Source organism: Taudactylus pleione, unplaced genomic scaffold, assembly GCF_031769625.1.
Source record: "Taudactylus pleione unplaced genomic scaffold, aTauple2 ptg000758l, whole genome shotgun sequence".
Taxonomy (NCBI): Eukaryota; Metazoa; Chordata; class Amphibia; order Anura; family Myobatrachidae; genus Taudactylus; species Taudactylus pleione.
The window spans coordinates 5,652,434-5,678,824 of NW_028285160.1; the positions used below are offsets into that span (position 1 = coordinate 5,652,434).

Consider the following 26,391-nt stretch of genomic DNA (forward strand, 5'->3'; position numbering starts at 1 on the left):
TGGGCGTTGTGCCTAATGATGGTGCATGTCGAGAATAACAGTTGTATTTTTAAAATATCTCTATCTGGCAAAATGTGAATCATCTTGGTAAAACAATTTTAGCAACTGGTGAACAATCCACTAAGGTTATAATTAGCTGTATGTTATTATGTGATTAATAAACATGATTAATGCTGAAACTCAAGTAGGGAGATTTACTAAATAAAAGGTTAAATACTTTACCGGAAATAACACTACAATCACCAAACTTATAAAAAGTGTCAAACTGCCTTATTTATCTTTTGACACATTGAAATAGATGAAAACAGGAAAGAAATTAGCCTATAACACAGTTATTTCTACTGTACTATCTGGTAGATGTACCTAGCCCTGGCGAGAAGTAAAGTTGAGAGAGATAAAGTACCAACCAATCAGCTCCTGTCATTTTTCAAACAGAGCCTGTAACATCACAGTTAGGAGCTTTTTGGTCGGTACTTTATCCCTCTCCACTTTATCGCTCTCCAAGGCTTAGTACATGGGGCCTGATTCAGACCCATTTGCTAGGATGCGTTCGCACGTAGCCGTCAGCAGCCAAAGTATGCAAATCCCACGATTGCTAGCAAGACATTAGTACGCCCACTATGTCTTGCCGTGCGATTGCGGTATGTATATGGACGCCCACCAGCCTGTCACAAGACACCCACTTTCCCTTAGTAACATACATCATGTCCAGGAAGTGTATTAAACAATCGGTAACTTCGAGTAACATCGGACCCATATGCAGCACTTGTGGCTGACCATACCCTACCGCAAGCACTGCGAGTGCTGCTGTGTGTAATTCAGCCATGTGACGTGTATGCTGACGCTGCGTCTTAATTATACTCACCCCTGAAATGGCGTTCAGACGCACAGACACGCCTGCGTTCGCACCACCACACCCCCGTTACCATCGACTACACCCTGTCACCACCCACAAATGGCACGTGCTGTCACTCATTCTAGCGGGGCGTTTGTGCACAGGGTGCAAACGCTTCCCAATCGCATGAACTAGTTCGCGCACTGCGTCTTATACACATGTGCAGATTGCAAACATCAGCAAGCTACGTGCGAACGCATCCTAGCGAACAGGTCTGAATCAGGCCCAGAGACCCCTAAATGAGATCACTTGTGCATATATATCCTTCATATAATAGAGACTCCAACCAACGTGACCTTGACTACAGAATGTTTGTATTGTGGGAGCCAATTTAGGGGAAGCAACAAAACAACTACAATCTGCCATATAAATAAAAAACATGCCATATTTGACATTAATATCATAAAAAGTGGTTACAAAGCCATATAGGGATGAGTTATGAGCCTACTGACACTGACACAGATAAATGTCCTTGGCCTATATCAGCCCCTTTGGCGTGTGGTCATCCAGCAGCCACTAGTAACAGGGTTTCTTAATTTAGTCCACTAGCCAAACTACTGTATATACTTATTTGAATCAACTAAGCAAAGAATGGCCCAGAATTATTATTTTTTTATTCTTATTCTATATTTATTCAAAAATATAGGTCTCCAAAAAGCTTATCAATATCACTGCTGTATCGGTCAGTAGCCTTTACCACTCAGCCAATCCCACTCACTCACTGCATTACAGCAATGTACACATACTGGGCCTACTTCTGATTTGGATGCTAGTGGGTTTATGGACGCAGATAGAATCAGTGACTGTCTAGGCACCGAATCAGGCATAGGGACACGGACAGAGATAGCAAGTGTGGACAGATCGGTCGGACCACTCTTTCTGTGAAATGGATGTTTCTGGAAAGTAACTGGATGGCCACCATGCAGACGCATGGAACTGTTCCGTCTAGTGGAAGTGTTATTGGAGTTTAATCTAAATTCTGTAGCGTGTGGATGGAGATGGATCGCCTGTGTTTCACACAGACGTTTTGCAGCCAGCATAGGGTGGGTGCATGTACAAATACCTGTGATAATGGCTGCGGTTGCAGACACAAAATAGTTGGCAGAACGCCATTCCCCGTGCAGACGCTTGGATGTCCTGCATAGATAGGCGGATACTCACATTAACATAAGCCAGTATGTAGGCTGTTGTGACCATACAGAATAGTGCATATGCATGCCACTCTGAATCGCCCATATTGTATAATATCTCACAATGCAGCAGTTCTTGTTAGGGGCCGGTACAGGGAAATCACTCCATTAGGCCTCACCCCCTCATGGCATAATGCTGCGATTTGCGGGTGTATAGTAGAGGCGGACACCTGCGATTGTGGTCAGTGAGGGGGAGTTTCTAGGTACTCGGAAACATCCCTGTGTGGGCCATATGTACTCAATAAACATAAACATGAAGAATATTCTAATTCATTTAAAATATTCCCTAAAAGAATGTATAACTAGGCGAGATAAAGAACATTGGCCTTGTACACACACAGGTGTTGAAAAGGGGATTTAGTTAGTACGTCGGCGGACGGGATGCCAGCCGGCAAAATCCCCGCATTGGAAGCCCGACCCGGGACTACAGATAGGTGTCGAAATAACGAGTTGAAAGTACACATGTAGTATAGATCCATTTGCCAATATTATTTGTTGGACCACCAGTTTTAAAGCCTGTGAACGAGGCTTTAAGAACATATGTACAATATTCAATATTTCATGCTCATATGTACAATGATACATAGCATTGCCCTTTATAGTAAATTACAAGCTACTGCCTACATTTGATCTATACATAATATTGCTCTGAGAAAAAAAAAAAATTTAGGCATGTTGAAATAAAAATTTTTAAAGCAATAAAAATGACATATTAAAATAAAAACTCTTAAAAAAATAAAAATAACCCAAAGAAATGCAGTAAGTTATAATAATAAATACTTTCCGCTGAACTATTTCTGTCTGTGTGATCTTCTAGAAGTGAACGTAGATTATTCTGAAACCAATCTATAAATAGGAACTAGTTGTCTCCTGCTGTTAGTGTCACCCAAGTATTTGTATCCTGTGTGACAAGGTGGATCACTTAGAAGGCGAGTCAGAATTGCCCGAGAGCCTCTCTCCTCGCTCTGGCTTGTGAGAATACAAAGCATGTCTGTTATTCCATGCATACATTTAAACATGATTATGTCCCCTCCGAGCATCTTATCTGGGTTGTTTTGGAAGCAGGCAGGAATTTGTGGTTTTCTTCATAGCGACCACAAATAAACCAAATATGACAGAATGGCTGTCTGCTATAAATAACCATTCCGGTGTACAGTTATATTAGGAGGTAGCTTGGATGGCATGATAATACCTAAGAGGCTAATCTTAGATGTGCAGTGGCATGAGATGAAAATAATTGTCTAAGAATAGCTGACCCAGGGGAGCCATCTCGCTAAAGATATCCCAAGACTTAAGCTGCTTGCGCTTTAATTTATTTAAGAATAATCTTTAACAAGCTTTCCTTGAAAAGAATTTGTCATTTTCTATTGGGTGATTAATATTGATTTGTCCCATCCATATTCTTTTTCTAGGCCGTAGTATTGGAAATGTCAAGTGACATAACCGGTGAATAACAGTAGTTATGTATGCATAATTAATGAATTACCCTAACCCTTTTCACAATAATTCATTCCGTTGAAAATATCATCTGAGCCGAGCATTAAAAGGGTTCCGTTTGCTTTGTCTGTCTTTATTTTGTGTCTGCATTTATGCTTTATTTCATAGTTTTGGGTTTTTTTTCTTTTTGCACTAAATTAGAGTTCACACAATTGCTTTTGTCAATATATTGTATTATATAGAGATGCCAAAGACCCATTATCCTGAAACTTAAAATCAGGATAATAATAATAAAGTCAGTACCTGCTGGCTGATTTTTGGATGTCTCCTCCTACAAGTTCCTGTGTAGAACAATTCTAACCTATTAATGAAAATGGCAGGGGCAGGAAGAGTAAAGATTGGGGTCATTTTTAAATGTATAACCCAAACCCCAAGGATTAATTATTAGAGTGAATGTATTGACAAGCATAGCGGTATATTACAGGGGACCAGAATATCCCCTTGATCTGCCCTGTCATTCCTACTGGCTCCTGTCTGCAGGATAGTCCTACTTGTAGGCTGTTCCTGTGCAGGATATATAGGTGCAATGAATGAGGTGCTCGGTACAACATGCATAAACAATGGTGGCGGCAGGTAATCTGAAAATGGAAGGTGATGAAAGAGTGGCACTTATTATATTTCAACCCATTGAGATCTCTGTGGTCGATTCAGACCCGGACACTAAGCCGCAATCGCTCGCATCCAAAAGGGGCCTGGGTATGCAAATTCCACGATCGCACTGTCTGGTGTCGGGACGCCCTCTATGTCTTAGAGACCAACGGCAGAGTGAGCGCACGCTGGTATAAAGACGCCCACTTTTCTGTCCTAGCACACGTCATCTCCAGGAAGTGTATGATTAATCAGAACCATCGAGAACCTTTGGAACTGCACACAGCGCTTGGGGTAGACCCTACCCCACCGCAAGCACTGCGATCACTGCAGGCTGAAATACAACCAGGTGACGTGTACAATGACGCATCCATGCTAATTATGCACACCCACTTTAGTAAATATACACTGAGTCTCTTCAGGTTTGGTGAGTACAGTGCGTGACTCTTCTACAGATCATAATAGATTTAGCGTTCCGATCCAACACTATTGCCCAGGTATTTTACTAGAGCCAAAGGATTCTCATTTCTAAAGCTTCTGACTATTCACCATAGACAGGTTGACTAAACTACCGTACCTTATGAACAGCGCTGGATAAAGGTTTGTGGGTGCTCCAGGGTAACTAACTTATGGGGGACCCTACTAATAACAATGTAAGGATCATGTGCTTATATATAGTGGTGTGGTGTGCTACTGGGGGTTAGGATGTGGGGAAAATATGGGGAGGGGATATGCTGCAGCTATAGACACAGGTGACTATTCCCGTTGTCACCAGAGTGGAGATATGTAAATTTGGTAGCTTGTGTCTAATTAAGAGCGCAGCAAGAAGTTGATATATCGATGTATAGTGAGGTATATGCAATTGTTTAATATTATAGTTTAAAAGCAGTAATGTGTAATACAATGCACATAATAAAACAATGGTCATATAACAATCTTATGAATACAATCATATATATAGACAAGAGTGTACTGATTAAAAAGTAAGTAGCCCAGTTCCTGGCATATATTGTAAAGATGATAAACAAATAGTGGTTTAAGTCAATAGAATATTCAGGTCACAGCTCTGTGATCCCAGCTTGTCAGCTGGAGATAATAGATACACTGTTGCAACTGGTTCAGATGGGTACATACCCTTCCAACCTAGTCTTGCCGATGTGTCGTGCTGTCTGGATTACATTACCGCACATCCGTGTGGCTGTGATGTGGTAAGTGCCTCCCGATCTCCTGCTTCCCCTCCTGACCTCCGCTAGTGCCTGATGGTGTAAATGATGGTCTCAGGAATTTCTGGCTGTGACGCTGGAAGTGGGCAATTTAGACGCAGGCTATTACACCAGGGGGGGCAGAAACTAGCGTACACATATTGCAGCCGCTACTCCAGCAACAGATGTAAGAGCGGACCCTGCAGCATCCACCTCGGAATCAGGCCCAATATGTTTAATGTCACAGATGCGGTACATAATGAGTGATGTAATACAATTGCAGAGGACCTAGGGGCCTATTCATTAAACCTAAAAATTTGATGGAGATAATTAGGTTTAGAACTCGCATGGAGTTTTACCTAAGTATAGGTGGAATTCATAATTCCACCTCTCCATAAGTATCTATTCCGAAAAGCTGTCATTTTTGCAATGACAGCTTTTCGGGAAATAGATACTTTTCCCTGCCTACACTACCTTATCGCATCTGGAAACAGTGCTGCGCATGCGCTGTTACATCTGTAAAACCAGCGCATGCGCAGCACTGCCTACAGATGCGTTAAGTTTGTGTACCCCCTCCGACCCCCCCCTCCGCTCACCTCCCCCGACTTACCTGTCCGCGCAGCAGCCTCCGGCTCCGTCCTGCTGGTCTGTCATGTGGTTTCCCAGCAGACCACATGACAGATTAGAAAAAAAAAATGTTTTTTTTCTTTTTCTAAACTTTCTTGTGCTCTTCTTGGAAGCACACATGTCCGACCAGCCTCCGGAGCCTGAGGACGGAGCAAAGCGCCTGAGGGACTCATCGGGGGACCTGCACATGCGGATACAGGTAAGTCGATTCTGCTATTTGCCACCTCACAGTGGCGAATAGTAACTGCATCAAATTCCGAAAATTCATAATTTTCGGAATTTGATGAATACCACAATTTCCACATCCCCATACTAATGTATGGGAAGTGTGGAAATTAACGCAGAGGAACTTAGCAAGGAGATATCTGTGATATCTCCTGTGCTAAGTCTGTTCATGAATACCAAAATAACGATATTTAAGGAAAATGTCCTTAAAAACTTTATTTTAGTGTTGATGAATAGGCCCCCTAGTCTTACACATTTAGTATATGTGATCACGTAATGAAATCATAATACTGGCACCGTACATGGGCACATGTCCAAGTCAGGTTGCTAAAAAAGCAGACAAAAAAAAATACACAGAGCAGCAATGTAGATGTGAAAAAAGCTTCCCCTACTTGAAAAGACCTTTTTGATTTTTAATGTTGAGGAAGATACATACGTGTAGAATGCCGGCTAGGGATTAACGGTAGGCGTCGACATACCGACGCCTATCATAATCCCGACACCGGAATCCGGGACGACTCGTGCCCCAACGAGGTAAGTCCGGGGCGCCCGTCCTGTTAGCCGCGGGGGGGCACTTAGCGGGGTTAGCATTAGGTTTTTATTTTTGGGCGGGTTAGGGCTAGGCACCCCTAGGGGGGAGGGTTAGGGTTAGGCACCACCAGGGAGAGGTTAGGGTTAGGCACCCCCCTGAGAGGGTTAAGGTTAGGCACCACTAAGGAAGGGTTAGGGTTAGGGGGGGGAACAGGGAAGGTTAGGATACTTACCTGCCTCTGTCAGGATTTTCATCCTGTCGGGCAGCCGCTGTCAGGATTTGAGCCGCCGGCATTTCAATCCCATTCTGTACATACATATTAGTGACTGCATTTGTTATTTATATTTGTGCCATGCACTGCAATTCCAACTACAACTGTAGATAAAACTACAGAAAACACGTCTTGCTAACTTAATATTCCCATAAACTCAGTATAAATGGGAGGACTGAAGTATTCAGTTAGTTGTGACCAAGGGATGCAACTTCTATATGGTCCACATAACACCAGCTTCACAAGTCTGTTTTAGGCTGATAAACTAAAATGTGTTTCATGGACCCCTGAAGACCATAGAACTTAGCATACTATATGTATATACTCCATAATATGCTGTAGTGCGGCACACTGCCTGTCCCTGACTTTGCATAGCTAAATGTACAATGACCCAACCATCTTTACCGAGGACGGACCATATCCTGATGTTTTGCAGTGGCAGAGGCATATGCTCTCATGTAATAATAGAGGTATGGTATGAAGAAGTACAGTTGAATCACATACTCTATAGTGAGCTTCAACAGATGAAGGAATCAGAATGTTCTCTTAACAAGAGGATCAAATGTAATGCTGATATATAGTCAGCACCATTATCACCACCCTGATTGTGCAGCAAATGATCACATCCGACATGAGGGAACAGAAGGACCAATCCTGCACAATTATTATACAACAATATAAAGCCAAACAAAAAGTCACTGCTCAAAAATGATTTCTGTTTAAATACCATGGATTGCAAATAAAACCATGGATCGCAAATAATACCATGGGTTGCAAATAATAGCATGGATTGCAAATAATACCATGGGTTGCAAATAATAGTATGGATTGCATAAAATGTGTTCTACTCAGTAACATTTCATATATAAAACACTTTGCGATCGTGTGAAATTAAGTCAGGTAGTATCATTCTAAATGTAAAAGATTATTTGGGGTTTCATCGCAGGGAGGAAACACACACACATTGTAGCCAGCTGGCTGCAGGACTGGACAAGATCGATTAAACATATTTCAATGGTTTTAGCCAGTGGTTCCCAAGCTCGGTCCTCAGGTCACCCTAACAGTCCGGCTTTTAAGGATATCCATGATTGAACACAAAGGTTTCATCTAACTGACTGAGGTACTAAACAAGTCACCTGTGCTCATGCATGGATTTCCTTAAACCCTGGACTGTTAGGGTGCCTTGAGGTCCAAGTTTGAGAACCACTGGTATCAGCCATGTTTGGTAGTTAGTGGAGACCCCTAACATGTACAGCAAATTTGGGACAGTTTTTCATGACTCGGCTGAGTGTGTCGCCCATCTCTTAAAGCAGCTGGAAGATGCCTCAAGCACAGTTAAATTGGGATGGAAATGAAGATGGAACTATGGGCCTGATTCAGAGACGCTAATGCAATCGCAGTTGCATTCTCTCACGGATCGCAGTTGCTAAAATATGCTAATGCCTTCCAAAGCATAGCCGGCATAAGGATGCCCACTGCTGCCTTCCCATATCCGTCTGAGGACGTGCAACAGCGTAAACATTGGTACCATCGATGCACATCGGGCTGTCACGCAACCTGTTAGGCAAGTCTGACCAGCCGCAGACATTGCAGCTCTCCTGACACGCAGAGATCTCTCATGCTGTGTAGGAGAATGCAATGGCTAATTTATGCACGCCCATGAAACTGTGTTTAAACCGTCAGACACGCCTGCATTTGCCTAGCCACTCCCCCTTTACCACCCCCAAACGCTGACTACCTGTCACTCACTTTGCGAATGGTTCCTGACTGTATACGAACGTAGTCGCAAAACAATCACTGCATGTGCGCAGTGCCACATTCGCACATACGCATTAGCAATCGATTGTTCTGCGAAAATATCGGCATTGTGTCCGTCTCTGAATCAGGCCTAATGTACGATATGAAATATAAGAGTAATCAGAGCTGGATAGACAGAAGATGTAATGGAGCTGAGGCAATACATCCTGAAAAACAACAATAACAATGTATGTAATAAAAGTCCAACGTACAGGAGTCAGATGATCAGAACAAGAGATTATTGGGGCACACTGAATGGCCTGTGGTTCCCTAAATCTGGTACTAGGTGCTGTACTCGCATTGCACAGGAAAACATACATCACTAGGACAGATAAACAGAGAGTAATACCTCTTTTCCATCAAAAACAAAGGTCCAACCTGGGTTTTTGGACAGCGTTCCAACCCAGGTCAGACACCATTTACACTGCACCTTTGATCTGGATTACTCCCAGGTCAGCCCTGTTCACACTGAACCTGCGTCTGCCCTGCTAACCCTCTGAGGTCATAAAAAGTGGGAGGTGACTGCTCCACAACCATCAATCAGCTAATTTTAGGCATGACCCAGGTCGGATAACCCGGGTCACACCGTTTACCATGCACCATTACCCGGGTCCATCCTGGGTCCAACCCTGGTAGCTACCTGGGTTGGATTGCTGAGTCACTTGACCCGGGTTATTTTTCAGGGACCCTTTTACACTGAGCTGCGACCAGGGTAGATCCAGCAAAAACCCAGGTTTTTGTTCTGGTGTAAAAGGGGTATAACAGAGAAAGAAGTACCCATGTGCCATGAAGACAGATTTCATTCTCCCCTTTTCATACCGGTCACCTATATTTCTCATCAGTTTTGCATATGTATAATAGTGTGTCACATAAGGAGCTGGTGTCGGAGGGGAGGGAATGGGCAGCTGATCAGATAGGAGGATGGGAGTAAATGGAAGGGGGGGTTGATATAAGTAATAATCTAGTGTTATAGCTGCCATAGAAACCTGCTGCGAGTACTGTAAGGAGACGGAGGATGAGAGGTGAATTAGGATGAAACGGATAAATGATTTAGGTGACAACAATAACACACAGCAACACGTATATGTTTCTGTATAACAGATTAAAATGCTGCTGCTCCCAATTAGAAATCTGCAGTCAGCACATGGCAGTGTAACAGGACATCATCAGATTACATGTACAATGCTGATGTGCTCACAGCTCTGTCTCCTTTATCATATACAAAAAAAAATCACGTTCAATCTTTGTTTTTGTTTTTTTGCTATAAACTTGCATTGTACATTGTTCATTTGTAGCTCTCATTAGCGTAGCACTGATGTGTAGGTGTTTCTAATTATATGACTCGTAGATTGCATATTCTAACCACCCTGTTGATAGGAAAAGCCTTTTCAGTAAAAATTGAAGAAGGCAAAGCAGTAATTATGGCAGCAGTGTTGGAAAGTAGTGCTTTGCATGACATAAATTGTAAATGAACAAAGGTTTGGAAGCTTCTCTTTGTAACAGGACATATACGCATCCCTAACGATGCAGAAAAAGGTTTTCTCAATGAATCTTTCTCAATCATATGATTTGTATTTGGTTCCCTGTGTAATATCAAAATATATCACTTTGGACAGGGCTGGCAATAGCACTTGGAGGTATCTTAGGAGACACCCACCCATCACATGTGCACTTAACCCCTTACATTGTGCACCCACCCACCCCTGCTGCTTACTGTACAGTATCTTATCAGTTGGGAGGTGACATCAGCTCCACCTGGGATTGGTGTGGTGCTTGGCTGTGACATCATATAAATGCGCCACTCTCCCAGTGTGACAGAGACATGGAGGAGCAGCAGGTGACTAAGGGGAGATTTATCAAAGCTTGGAGAGAAATAAAGTGGAAAGAGATGAAGTACCAACCAATCATTTTTCAAACACAGCCTGTAAACTGACAGTTTGAAGCTGATTGGTTAGTACTTTATCGCTCTCCAAGTTTTGTTACATCTCACCCAGAGTCACATATAAGAAGCTGCCGGCTTCTTCTGCTTCATGTCAATGGCCGGCACTCTGTGCAGGGCCCCCGCTATGGCATTATATACACAGGATAAGTGACATTATGTTACACACAATGGCCCTCATTCAGAGCCGCTCGTTAGCGGCAGTACGCTCGTTCCGAGCGATGTTTGCACATCTGCGCATGCGTACGCTTTTTAGTACGCATGCGCGAACCAGTCAGTGCGGCCGAAAATCCTTTGTACGCTATATAGCGAGTGCCTGCTATTTTGAATGACAGAATGAGGCGTATGTGGGTGGTAACAGGGGAAGGTGCTTGAAAATGGGGAGTGGAGATCCGAACGCAGGCGTGCTTAAAGGTCAAAACGGGCGTTTTATGGGTGTGTATATTTAAAACAGCAGCGTCATTGACCACGTCACTGGGTTATTTTATAGCCAGAACTGCACGCAAATTTGTGGTAGCAAACACCAACCACAAGAATAGCGAGCAGTTCATACGCTGGTCGATGTACTCGATTAATCTAATAAATAGCGGACATGACGTAGGATGCGTGCGGCCAGGGGGCGTTTTTAACAAATAAACGAGCGTATGTTTTGCTCGTTCGTTCAGACTTAGAGGTGTGAACACACTGCAATGTGCGTACGGATCATTTAAATAGCCACCCCTTGATTTTAAACGAACGACCGCAAATAGCGTGCGGCTCTGAATGAGGGCCAATGTTTTAGGTACCCCTCTACCCATTGGCACCCTGACACAACTACCTTAGTACACCTAGTGGTAGCCCCAACCTTGCCCTTGGATTTTTACATCAACATCTCTCTAGTGATGATTTTAAAAGGATATATATATATATATATATATATATATATATATTATATATATGTGTGTGTCTGTATTTCTGAATCTTTGTCTGTAATTGATTCAAAATATGACTAAATTATATATTTGTATATTATTTCTTTAAAAACAATAGTTGATAAAGTAGCATAGGTCTTACTAGTGGCATGACTATGGAGGTGCAGTGGGGTACGGGTGACACCAAAATAGCAGAGCAGTTCTGCTGTTTTGGTGTCACCCCCTTGAATGGTGTCACCGGGCGGTGCTGCAGCAGCGACAAAGGATGATGCGTGCACAGGGGAGTAGCGAGGGTGGTTCCAGTGGAGCGTGAGCTCCGGGTGCCAAAATGGACAGAGGGCCCCATCCAGGGTTCCGGAATTCATGGGGCACTACATAGTATGATGCCGCCTTTTAGTTTTATCTCGCTTAGTTTGCTCTATATCCTAAATAAGTTACGGATTTTTAAAAATATTATTAGGAGACCTGAAATAATAATAATGGTGGTAGACAGAACATGACATGGTTAGTAATACTCACATTAATATAGGTGCAATGTATATTTATGAAGTAGGAGCATAGCTGAGAATGGAGCTTCCCATAGGTGTTCCCACTCCAGTGATAGCTGCTCGGGGCAGTAATTTCAGTTATAAACTGTGCACCCTGTGGAATCTCACTCTAGCACATGTACTCTGTCAGTTTAAGTTAAATGATCAGAATATATAATACAATCTCTATTGACTAATAACAATGATTCAAAGGAGATAAAAGTCAGATCCTAGGTGCTATACATAAATAAAGCAGTGCCAAAGGAGCTTCCCCTTAATGTCAGATAGTGCATCACTAAAGCATTCTATTCCCCCAATGGGACCTCGACGGCCAGCATAATACTGACACTGCTGTTTTTCTCTTCACTTCAGTACATACTTGCCGACTATCTGGCTGCTCTTTCCGGAAAGAAGAAGTAGGGTTAGATGGATTAATGATATAATGGGAAATGTATATCTGTGCAGCGAAATATTACAATTGAAAAATCAACAAATTATAAAATTTGATATTAAATAATTAATTTGTGGGTATATAGTGGGTCATTCAGACCCGGTCGTTAGCGCCGATGTGCTCGGACCGGATCGATGGCCCCCCACAGAGCATGCGCACGCCGGCGCTGGCGTGCGCATGCGTGAGACCCGCTACGACCGACAGTGCCGGTCGTAGCGGGTCTCGATCCAAAGGGGGCGAGCTGTCGATGTTGATTGACAGCTCGCCCCGTTTGGAAGGCGGGCCGGGGGGGTGGCAGCCCAAACGGAGGCGTTCCCATGGGAACTAGTGATGTCAGTGGAGAGCTTCCGGCTCTGACAGAGCCAGAAGCTCTCCGGGGCTTGCGACAAGGGAGACCCTACCCTAGGGTTTCGTCGTAAGCCCCGATGGTCGCGATGGTCAGCTCTCGTCATTAGCCACAGCCTAATGACCGCAACAGAGGCGGGCGGTCTGGATGCAAGTGGCCGCCCAGTTTCTGAGCGACCGCTTGCATCCTCCGACCACCTCTGAATGAGGCCCATAGTTTTTAGTATGTAAATTAATCGTACCGACATGTATTTATTTTATATATGTATGTATATTTAGGTTAGTATATTAATTATTGTTATATATTTATATTAGTATATTATTTATTATTTTATTGTATAATTAGTATTGTTGTATTTATATTTGTTTGTTAAGATCTATGAATAGCAAATAGCTAAACAGTTAAGAGCCTCTGTGAATCAGTATAAGAGATAATTGAAGTGATTAAAAATCCAGCTGATTTTATTTGTTCAATTGAAAACCCTATTTAAGGGTAAGATATGGACTGAATACCCCTATCTTGAAAAAGCTCCAAGAGGGGAGCGAAACGCGTCGAAGGGGTTAAACACTGTGAACAGTGTTCAGCAACTCAGCAATCTGCTATCTGCCACCATCATCCACGAGGCACAGAGAGACGGGAGCTCCAATTACACCGGAGCGTCAAAAGCCAGCAACCAAGGATCTAGTGCAGTGCAGCTCTACATACTGCTTGTCGGCAACGGGAGATTGGCCTAAGACTGCGGTATAGGTCAGACACCGGTCCCAGCACAGCCGCCACTTCACCTCACTTGCCTGGTGGTAATACATGGATCCGTTACTGCTGAAGGCTACCCAGCCTTGTGGACCATTCCATCTCCAACGACACATTTCCTCAGCAAGCCCGGCGCACTACAAGTGCCAGCTGGAAATTTATTTACATCAGGCCTTTGCCGAATATTCCTAATATGTGTATGTGGAAAATGGTGAGCATTTGACCCGTTATTTTCACAAATTGAACTTACAACAAAGAAATATCCCTTATTGGGTAAAGATCTGTAAATGAATACTTTTTAAATGGCCATATGAGTTGTTGCAACAACTGTATTACTGTGATTTATACTCTTATTTAAGAGTTACATTTTATTACTTTATATATATTATTTTATTGTATGTTTAATAAATGTTGTTGGATATATTTTTTGATTCAGAAAGGCTAATGTGAGTTTCTTATCAATCAAGCACATGTCAGTATCCAGTCACAGTAGCGCAGTCTATTTCTTTTTCTATACTTGCCGACTATCTGGCTGCTCTTTCCGGGAGTGAGCAGCCAGATCGGCAGGGCAGGTGGGCGTGGCCGGCAAAAGGGGGCATGGTCAGGTGACTGATGTCATTTATGGGCGTGACTGGATGCTACGCGATCGCGTCATATTGGCCCCGCTACACAATGCCGATAATGCAGGCATTGTAAAGCAGGGGGCGGGGCTAAAATGATGCGATTCACGCTGAATCGCGTCACCGCCCCCCCGGCTGCAGGGGGTTTAACAGGTAATTGCGGGGGGGGGCCAGAGGGGCTTTCCGGGGATGTTTATCGGGAGGCTCCCGGCCGAATCGGGAGGGTAGGCAACCCTGTTTAGTATTCCCCCGCAGGCTGGCCATACCCCACTGGCACAGTTCAGTACAGGGAGGGAGGCGCTATGACATGCACTTTCTCCGGGCGCCATGGTTCCACGCTACTCCTCTGGGTGTGCATGCATGTGTCATTCACACACCCCTGTGTCTGGAGAAGCTGGGGGTTGCCTAGCTGCCCCTGGAGCACTGGACAAGCCCCCAGAGTGACAAGGATGGGGGTGTGACACACTTCGGCCCGCACAAGGATTATCACCTGCAGTGACGCCACTGAGTCTTACCAATGGAGAAAAGGCAGTGGGGGTTAATCAGTAGAGCTAACAGCTGGTATTAGTACTGCAGATTGACCAGTATTTTCCTACTGCATAATATATGTATATCAGTCCGGGGCAATGATTGCATGAGAGTACATGAGACCTGCTGCAGATAATATGATTCTCTGACCATGCAGGGTATATTTATTGGATATTGATGTTTCAGAGTTACTTTATAATCATTTACAAATATATAAGAGAGTATTTGGTAAAATGTTCATAAGGAGAAACGTGATAAGAAAACATAACTGGAATAATGTACAAAAACCTAGTAAGTGGACTTTGTTTAGCCTGAGCTGCTCTCCCAGCATTCATGTAATAGTCTAGAATCTCTCGTCCAACTAATTATTTTATTCTTTCCACATATTTTTATAACACATACACTTAGGATAGCTCAAACATTCAAAGTAATTACTGATTATCCATTATGTATTGTCAAAATAGTAGCCCTCAGGTCAAACTTAGCACTGAGGTACTGTATACTAAATTCTAATTTAAATAAACTAGCAATTGTGATGATGCACAACCATAAATCTGTCCCACAGCATATCTGCAGTTCAGACATTGACACTGTAATGGTTTATAATCATTCAGATAGAAGCCACTACAGTACAATGTAACTTGCAACAAAGTTTCCACCAAGACTGATGTCACAGAAGTTTTAATGATTGCCATGTTCTAGAACAATGTGGTGTTCTGTAATCCAGAGAGTATCAATGCAGTGACTTTCTTCTGCCCAATATTTGGATTAGAGGCGGCTATCGATGAACAACTGAGGTCATGGGAGTTTATATGTGCTCCCATGTATATGCACCCTTGTTTACGAGGGTTTCCTCTAGGTGCTTTGGTTTCCTTCCACACGCTAAAGACATACTGGCAGGTTAATCGGATTCTGATTAAATAAACTCTAGCGTGTGTGTGTACACGTGGTAGGGAATATAGGGGCATATGTATCAAAGCTTGATGTGAGATAACATTGTGAGATATAAATCACCAACCAATCAGCTTCTAACTTACATTTTGCAGGCTGTGTTTAAGAAATATTAGTTTGGAGCTGATTGGTTGGTGATATATATTTCACAATTTTATCTCGCATCAAGCTTTGATACATATGCCCCATAGATTGTAAATTCCACTGGAGCAGTGACTGATGTGATTGGTTAAGTATTCTCTGTAAAATGCAAGTGCTATATAAATAACTGTTCACAAATAATAAAATGAATGGGGCCAGTGCCATTGTTCCAGCTCATCGTGCTGTGCCACCCAACGCTCAATAAGAAACTCTCATTGCTAGAGTGTCCAGTTCTAACAGGACTGTATGGAGCACATGCTTAATACACATGAAGATCTGAACAGATAAGACAGTGGAACGGACGCCGGCTCACAGGGGCTCAGAGCTGTGAGATCTGCCCACAGAATCTGAATGGTAGAAGATGTAGAATCATATGCAAACATTTGTCTTCTCAAATTTTATCCCTGGAAATATCACTAATATTGAAATTGAGTACAATACATGCCTACTTCTGGGAGCTCCTGATTCAAGGCAACACCAAGCAGCGGTCCATGACCATTATGGCACAATTCGAAGTTAGATGAGTGGGCGTGATTCAGGTGGGTAGACCAGGTCTCCCAGAAGTCCGGGAGAGCACCATGAAATTCAGGAGTCTCCAAAATATTCCAGGAGTGGGTCAAAGATGATTTAATATTAATATTGCACTGTACTACTTCTATTGTATTATAGCTAATTCTCAGTATCTGTATATATAAAGCTAATAGATGTTGAACAAGGGAGGAAATGGTGGTATACATGGTCATTTCATGTTTGTAGGAGTGGTGCCATATTTCCGTGTAGAGTGCTAGCTGCTTGACATAACAGTGTCATTATAAATGGTGTTCAAGTGTTTTTTAAATGGGCCATTGCAACCCCAAGGAATAGTCATATTTTTCCAGCAGCTCACCCATGTGAGCATATGTAATTTATCAAATAAACACAACTAAAAGTACTGAAAATTAATGCTTTGTTACCAGCTAGCAACATAAAAATAAACAGGTGTCTTTCTATTCCAAAATGGGGGTGTAAAATTATAATTTAGTTAAAAAGTAGACCTGTGGGCATTTAATTCAGTGAAAACCAAAACTAATTTGAGAAAAAGCTCCTACAGCTGAAATACCACATACTTTGCATTACAATACATTACATATCTCTCCACCTTATAGTGCTATCCCATGGTATTGCATTGGAAATAGATGACTGGTAAGGTACTGAGTAGTCCTTTCTTGGTACAGCTCCTGACAACTGAATTGATAGCTGACTTGCTAGTCATTTTTTCACACAATCTGCCCATGGAAGTGTACAGTGTGAGCAGCGAAAAAACAAATATTGATTAAGTAAATTAACTGTTGAGAACATTAACAAAGTAGTTTCCAATGGTGCAATCTGTTTAAAGGGCCAGCAGGTGAAGCAGAATTTATTGCAGCATGCCATGACACAGATTCTTTTGCAGGTATCCAACATACACAGACTATTTCCAAGTAAGTAATCAGAGATCTGTTACAATAATGCACAGGTTATCCACTTATTCAGAGATCTGTCCCAATTTAGAACAGGTTCTCCACACCATCCATCCAGCATTCGCTGCAATAAACTCCGCTCCTCCTGCATTTTGAAGGGTAAATGTAAGATAACTAGCTAAATAGAGGAAAAAACAATAACATATTGGCTTTCAATAGTCTTCTACAACTGAATGATAACCCAATATTTATTATTTAATTATTTTTTTTTGGTACAAACGTGGAATTATCTGCCTGGTTTCCAGCCAAGTGCTGCACACACTACAGAACATCACCAGTCATGGAACAGTGACCCAATGCATAACTATCAATATAACAACTTTAAACAGAAATTACTATTTTTTATTTATAGAATGCAACAGACTCTTTAAATATTCAGCCCTGTGTGAGATGTGGAATAATTCGCTATACATACAGTATCTATTATATGGACATTAGAAGAAACAGTGGGTTTCTGTAACCATTTAAAAACACAAGTCTGTAGGACTAATGCCTTTATACAGACACTGAAATCAGAGGTGATGTCTAATATCTATATAATTGACACTACGGAGTGCAGTATTCCTTATAATACACAAATTTTCCTTATGAACACAGTACTGATGATGTTATACTGTAGCTCACAGATTGCTAGAAATTACATTAAGTGCAATGTTTATACAGATAATATTTACCAGGGTTTATACGTATATTACTATCATTGCTTATTATCAGGTTATCAAACATCCTGTTTACACTGAGATCACAAGTATAACTGCTGCAAGGTAGACGGTAGTATGCAGCCATCTATGCAGAATATATATCTATGGACATACTGTACTGTACAACACACACTACAATGTCATGAGCCAAAGAGAGATGCATGATTTACTAAGCAACATATACAGTATGATTTACAAAGAGAACAGTCCTGCAGGATCATAATAATCAGTTGTAATAATCAGTTATATACAGATTATTTTTTTATTATTGCTACATAATTTTATAACAATATATGTTCTGTTTAACGCAATAGCTTTAACACAACTTCAGATTAATAAAAGTGTTATACATTGTTATACAGTATTATTCTCATACAACTACAGTATCTCTCAGAGAGACTAAAGATCAGTGACACACTCAACAACCTGCATTCCAACTAAGCAGCGACCTGCCCATACCTGTATTCATCATGCCCAATTAGCAATACAAAATGACAAAAATAAAAACTCTAAGACACATATCATCCAAAATACAAGTATACTGTACTTATTATATAGCAACACGTGGTTTCTATGGCTAACATGAATATCCTACACAGGACTGAAATTTAGTAGGACGCATGCTTCCAGTATACGTAGGCCTTGTTGCTTCTGTGTTCAAATATAATGTGTCAGTGTTTTTTTGTTATCTATGAGAAGTACTACAAATGTGTCAAAATGAGTTGACTGCAGCGTAATGGTTTTACAACTGAATATATACTCACCCCTGCTAGCTATATACTCACCCCAGCTAGCTATATACTCATCCCAGCTAGTTACATACTCACCCCAGCTAGCTACATACTCACCCCAGCTAGTTACATACTCACCCCAGCTAGCTATATACTCACCCCAGCTAATGATATACTCACCCCAGCTAGTAATGTACTCACCCAGCTAGTTATATACTCAACCCAGCTAGTTACATACTCACCCCAGCTAGCTATATACTCACCCCAGATAGTTACATACTCACCATAGCTAGTTACATACTCACCCCAGCTAATTATATTATCACCCCAGATAATTATATACTCACCCCAGCTAGTAATATACTCACCCAGCTAGTTATATACTCACCCCAGATAGTTATAGTACATACTCACCCCAGCTAGTTATAAACTCAGCCCAGCTAGTTACAGTAAATACTCACCTCAGCTAGTTATATACTCACCCCAGCTAGTTACAAACTCAGCCCAGCTAGCTATATACTCACCCCAGCTAATGATATACTCACCCCAGCTAGTAATGTACTCACCCAGCTAGTTATATACTCAACCCAGCTAGTTACATACTCACCCCAGCTAGCTATATACTCACCCCAGATAGTTACATACTCACCATAGCTAGTTACATACTCACCCCAGCTAATTATATTATCACCCCAGATAATTATATACTCACCCCAGCTAGTAATATACTCACCCAGCTAGTTATATACTCACCCCAGATAGTTATAGTACATACTCACCCCAGCTAGTTATAAACTCAGCCCAGCTAGTTACAGTAAATACTCACCTCAGCTAGTTATATACTCACCCCAGCTAGTTACAAACTCAGCCCAGCTAGCTATATACTCACCCCAGCTAGCTATATACTAACCCCAGCTAGTTATATACTCACCCCAGCTAGCTATATACTCACCCCAGCTAGTTATATACTCACCCCAGCTAGTTACAAACTCAGCCCAGCTAGCTATATACTCACCCCAGCTAATGATATACTCACCCCAGCTAGTAATGTACTCACCCAGCTAGTTATATACTCAACCCAGCTAGTTACATACTCACCCCAGCTAGCTATATACTCACCCCATAGTTACATACTCACCATAGCTAGTTACATACTCACCCCAGCTAATTATATTATCACCCCAGATAATTATATACTCACCCCAGCTAGTAATATACTCACCCAGCTAGTTATATACTCACCCCAGATAGTTATAGTACATACTCACCCCAGCTAGTTATAAACTCAGCCCAGCTAGTTACAGTAAATACTCACCTCAGCTAGTTATATACTCACCCCAGCTAGTTACAAACTCAGCCCAGCTAGCTATATACTCACCCCAGCTAGCTATATACTCACCCCAGCTAGTTATATACTCACCCCAGCTAGCTATATACTCACCCCAGCTAGTTATAAACTCAGCCCAGCTAGTTACAGTAAATACTCACCTCAGCTAGTTATATACTCACCCCAGCTAGTTACAAACTCAGCCCAGCTAGTCACAGCATATACTCACCTCAGCTAGTTATATACTCACCCCAGCTAGTTATAAACTCACCCCAGCTAGTTACAGTATATACTCACCCCAGCTAGTTATATACTCACCCCAGCTAGTATAGATATAGACGTATTGAAATAGTGAATTGATGTCCATATTGATTAAATGCAATGTAGCATATCGTCATATATATATATAAAGTGAGTATGTTCTACTGTACATCAGGCTAAATTTGTCTATATTGTGCGCAGTTTGCTAACTTAGTATTAACATTCATGCATCCTTCAACCACTCAATCTTTAACTAATACTGAACTAAATGGCAGACAGAACAGTAAAACCATAAAAATAGAAGCTGTCATAATTGTGAAAATGTGTGTGTAATGTAAGTATATATATATATATATATATATATATATATATATATATATATATATATATATATATATATACTGCATACCAACTACAATGTAAGTGAGCAGAATCATGCTAGACCAGGAACAAACCTCAATGCCATGTTCATTTTATTGCCAGTAAGTGAGCAGGAGCCGGCTATGATTACACCATGCAGGAGGGAGCCTCTTACCTGGGCTGATCATGCTGTGCATTCTGTGCTGTGCCAGGAGCTTGTCACGTCCAGATACCCCATCTGAGGAAAAACATGATTCACTCTCATAAATTGTCTGCAGCATATTCCAGCCCCTGTGCAGCTCAGACACATGAAAGCTTCATCACTCTTCTGCAAGGAAGCGACCCCTCAGCAGTCTTAACTCCTCCAGAGGGGGAGGAGGCAGTGATACACTTTGACAATTATTCCATTTTTCTACACATATTTACTGTGCCAAGTACTCATAGAAGAGGGAGAGAGAAAAAACCTTGCTGCTTCAACACAAATAATGTGAATTACCAGAGGCTGTCAGCCACAGGTATTACACCTCTCCTACAAGCCAGCACCTGTCCTGCGAGCAGGTGCAACAGGAGACCTGTACCCTTGCTACAATCCTTACAACTGACAATGACAGGCAGCATACAAATGAAAGTATAAGAAACACAACAAGAGATGTGACACTATTTCTCTAAATTTAAAAAAAAGAAAAGAAAAAGCGTGAAATGCCAGCAGCAGAAAATGATTGCCCTTGCACCTTCATCTGCCCCTTGCTCCCTGTATCTGCCCCCTGTGCCTGCTCTGCCTCTCCGTGTGTGTCTCTCAGTCTCGGCAGAGTTGGCTAAAGACAGTGATATCTCATTTGCATGTGAATCAACAACAGCCTGGCCCACAGGGTACAAAAATAGAACAATGGCCGGCCTGAGCCAAAAATAGGTCAGGCAAGGCTGTGTGATCGGAGCCTACATTAATATATTTAAAAATATCACAGCAAACACAGCTGTCCGGTCCCTGTCTTAGGAGGACTACAGGCAGTCCTGAAGTGTTCACAGTAATTATCAGCCTTACACAACAAGCCATTACTCATACTAATATAAGCACAAAGCTGCCTGAACATACCTATGTTTGTTTATTCATATACACAGCAGCACACATTCTATATATACTGTATAATATAAGCCCACACCGCACACTCTGCACAAATTGTGCGGTGGCCATTCTCCCAGCGTTTTGCGCATGTGCAGTAGGCAAATCACTGGGAAAATGGCTGGTGCGCCATTTCCTCGGAGACCTCCATATGCGTAGTAGACTCTGGCAAAGAGGTAGAGTGTACTAGTGCCCACAGTCTATTGCTGCAATCAGTGCACTGCCGGCAGCCAGAGGAGAGGAGGGGGCACCGGACGGAGAGGAGAGGAGGGGGCATCGGACGGAGACTGCACACGGGCCACCTCCTCTATTCAGGGGCACCGAGAGGGGGGGGGAGTGGGTACAGATTACCCAAGCCTGGAAGGGGGCCTGGGCCGCCTGCAGCTCATCCTCTTTTTTTTCTTTCAACTTATTATTATTTATTGTAATTGAACTTAACTAATTTACTAAAAAAAAAACGGGGGGCGGCAGTTCGGCGTTCGGGGGGGGGGGGGTCGTAGAGGAGCACTGTCTGTGTGCCAGTGTCACAGACGGTGCATTGTAACTCACTGTTTGCAATGCAGCCGCACCGCTGCGGAACTGGTACAGAGAGAGAGTAAGCCTCGCGAGATGATGACATCATCATCTCGCGAGGCTTTCTCAATCTGTACCTGTTCCAGGTTCCGGGCGAGAGGGAGGGAGGCATAAAGTCACCGCGGGCAGCCTACTACAGTATGTGTCGGATTTCTGCTCGCATCCCGAGGGATGCGAGAAGAAATCCTAGTCGGGCTTAGCAGCGCATATGAATTGCATAGCTCTGGGAGCTGATTCCCCGCGCTATTCACTTCACGTTTAATAGAATCGTGCCCTTTGTTTCTAATCTGGAGTGGCGCCATCCTACTGTATTTATATACATAAATACAAAATAATGGTGTCCTGGGGCATGCACTCTGCAACCAATGACAGCTGAAATGCACTGCAGACAATAGCGTCCGGCTGTTATTCCCTGTGGGCAAAAAAATCATGTCCCGTGTGCCCCTCCAATAGCCAGCAAAAATGTCATGTGCTGTGTATGGCTGCCAGAGAATCATCTCACAGTAGGATCAGCCACTACAAAACATCAGCCAGAGACTGTGGACCCTTATGTTATTTTAAAATTGAGTTAATCTATCTCTATAATAAAAATTGCATTTTATTTATTTTTATTTACATGAGAAATGTATAAAATAAAGTTGTTGCACTTTCATTTTTGTGTTTCATTACAACATCTAAATACATCCAGCTAAAAATGCATATTTTATGGAACTGTCCCGAACTGTCTGGCGGGACAGTCTCGCTATTCAGGTACTGTCCCACCCATGGCATCTCTTCACTGTGCAGGGAGGACCTGGGAGAATCCCAGCATCTCCGGGAATGTTGGGCTCGCCCCCGGAGTGATATAATGGCGTGTGGATGTCTCGGCCGCTGAATTACCAAAGTTGGGAGGTATGATCCTAATAGTGAATACTTATGTCCCAGCTGCTGGTAGCCATGTCATGCTCTTGTGGGTGGGAGTTTTTCACATGTTAGACACGCCTCCAAAGAGGTGCAGCCCTGCCCCTAACATGCTGTGGCCACACCCCCTCCAGGGGGGCCCTGGGAAGTTGCTGTACCAGGGCCCAGGATTTCTCTTGGCAGCCCTGCCTCTCTTAGGGGTCTATTTACTAAGCAGTGTTATGAGAGAATGAAAAGTGATAAGAAAGTGATAAGGTGCCAGCCAATCAGCTCCCAACTGCCATCTCACAGGCTGTGTTTGAAAAATGACAGTTGGGAGCTGACTGGCTGGCACCTTATCACTTTCTTATCACTTTTCACTCTGTCTCATAACACTGCTTAGTAAATAGACCCCTTAACACTTCCCTATATATATATATATATATATATATTTTTTTTTTTTTTTATATATATATATACATACATACACACACGTGTGTATATATATATATATATATATTTATATACACACACATGTATACATATATATATATATATTCATCACCATGTCTAGCACTCGCAATAAGGGTGCAAAAATTATCCAAGGGGCCCTCACAGAACAGAGGAATAATACACACAAGGTGCGGCACTCTCGTGAATAAATGAATACACATGACAACTGTGTCTTTGATCAACACAGTTGTCGTGTGTTTTCATTTACTCGAGAGTGCAGCACCTTGTGTGTATTATATATGTATATATATATATATATATATATATATATATTGCTATTTTTCTTTTCAGCAGGGACAAGCAGTAACTCAGGACCTGATTCAGAGCCGGACGCTCTGACCAGAGCGCTCGCTCTGAATCAGGGCCCTCCTACCTAACATTGGAGCGGCCTCCTGGACGCTCGCATAGCTGTGGGTTACCACCCACAGCTTATGCAAGCGTCCATGATGATGGTCGCGATGGTCAAGACCATCGCGACCATCTGGCTTGCGACGAGACCCTGCGGTAGGGTCTCGCTGCCGCAAGCCCAGGAGTGATTTTGGCTCTATCAGAGCCAAAATCACTCCCACTGACGTCACTAGTGATGTCAGTGGGGCCGGACCCAGACGGTAGGCGTTCCCATGGGAATGCCTCCGTCTGGAAGCCACGCCCCCGGCACGCCCTCCAAAGGGGGCGTGCTGTCACTCACCATCGACAGCACGCCCCCTTTGGTGCAAGACCCCGAGCAACGGATTCTCCATCGCTCGGAGGGTCTCGCGCATGTGCACGACGGAGCTCCCTCCGTCGTGCGCATGCGCACTTAGGCACCATCGACCCGCTTGCGAGCGTACAGCGCTCGCGAGCGGGTCAGAATCAGGCCCTCAGTTCCTTAACCTCTTATTAACTATGACGTAATGTCTGGAGCCAAAATGTATTTTCCATAAGATATAAGTTTTATTTTAAAGGACTATTTGAGTGCCTTCTTTTCTAAATACTATGGGCCATATTCAATTAGGCAGCGAAAACCCGTTATCGGTGATACTTTATCGCCAATGACATCATTTTCGCAATTTTCACTTTTTCCCCGTATTCAATTTCAAAGACTTTTCGCAGGTGCGAAAAGTTTTTGCCAAAATCCAGGGATAAGTTTTCACGACAGAATAGGTGGCGAAAAAAAGTGCAGAATTGGGGTTTTGGGGTACAAACTAAAAAAAAAAAATACCCTGCACCCCTTGGACTGTCCCCCAAAGGTATTCTGTGTAAAAATATTTTTTAAAAGTTCCACAGGACCCCCCGAAAAAAGTGCTTTCGTTTTGGGGTGAAAAGAAAGTTGGGGGACAAACTTTTAAACTAGCGAAAAAGACTATGGGAGGGTCCCCAGGTGTTTTTTTGAATGCGGTTGGTTGCGGCAGGTGGATTTTGCTTACACCCATTTTCATGTACCCCAAATTTGATTGGACTAGTTATTCTCGCCCAACGGCTGGTGCAGAGATGGAGACAAGGCTGTCGCCATCTCCAAAAAACATTTGGTCCATCGGAGGGGGGTCTGGGTACTTAGAACCCCCCCTACGTGTGCTAGTGATATATATATATATATATATATATATATATACATATATACACACACACACTGGCACTCACAGTTAATAGCGTATTCTTAGTCCAGGACTTTCAAAAACAAAATCAAAGCATCCTATCTCCCGCCGTTTGCAAGGGATCCCTGATGACACTGTGGACAGAATAAATGCACTAGAATGTTGGAATATACACTTGCTGTTTTATTGATTTTTTGCAAATGCCGGGAGTGCCACATCTGATGGGCTGCTGTATATAGCGAGCACAGAGGATTAGCATATCTTCGCAGTGAGACTGCGTGCGTAATCGCTATTGAATTTGCAGTTGCGATCCGTAATGAATCAGGCCCAGAGTACCAACCAATCAGCTTCTAACTGTCATTTTTCAAACACAGCCTGTAATATGACAGTTAGCAGCTTATTGTTTCGCACTTTATAGGCCCTATTCATCATGATAAAAATATCATGTGAGATGTTTTAGTTTTGAACTCGCCACAAGTTCATTGTTAAACTAAGTCCTATTCATCATTCTTGCATTACTAAAGTGTCACTTCTGTAAAGATGCTAATTCTGCGAAGACACCTTTTCGGAAATGTGATACTTTTCCCCTTCAACTGCACTGTTGTCCCCGCTCTCTGCCGGCATTCACTCTACAGTGCCTCCCCTGCCTGGTCCATTTTGCTTTTTGCCGAGTCCCGTCCACCCTCCACTACCCGGTCCTCTATGTGTCCCGACCACCCCCCGCTTCTATGTTCCATCCACCCCCCGCTGTCCGATCCTCTATGTGTCCCGACCACCCCCCCGCGCACACGCGCTATTGGGTCTCATCCACTTCCCGTTGCTTGGTCCTCTATGATGTGCAGCTGCTGTTCGGTGTCTGCCTGGC

At 42.8% G+C, this 26,391-nt stretch overlaps 1 protein-coding gene across 2 annotated transcripts in view; it reads right to left on the bottom strand.

Annotated features, from left to right (window-relative positions):
• The window catches only part of HDAC9 (histone deacetylase 9), an 805,652-nt gene that overhangs the window by 313,344 nt on the left and 465,917 nt on the right, over positions 1–26,391 (bottom strand). The window contains exons 1-2 of one of the 2 annotated variants that reach the window (XM_088457370.1): positions 21,599–21,668; positions 21,043–21,105 (exon numbers count right to left, since the gene is read on the bottom strand). In XM_088457370.1, coding sequence (XP_088313496.1) covers positions 21,043–21,064 — 22 coding nt within the window. In that variant the 5' untranslated portion in view covers positions 21,065–21,105; positions 21,599–21,668. Of the gene's footprint in view, positions 1–21,042; positions 21,106–21,598; positions 21,669–26,391 lie in introns of those variants that run through there. The other variant, XM_088457369.1, reaches the window with a different exon arrangement.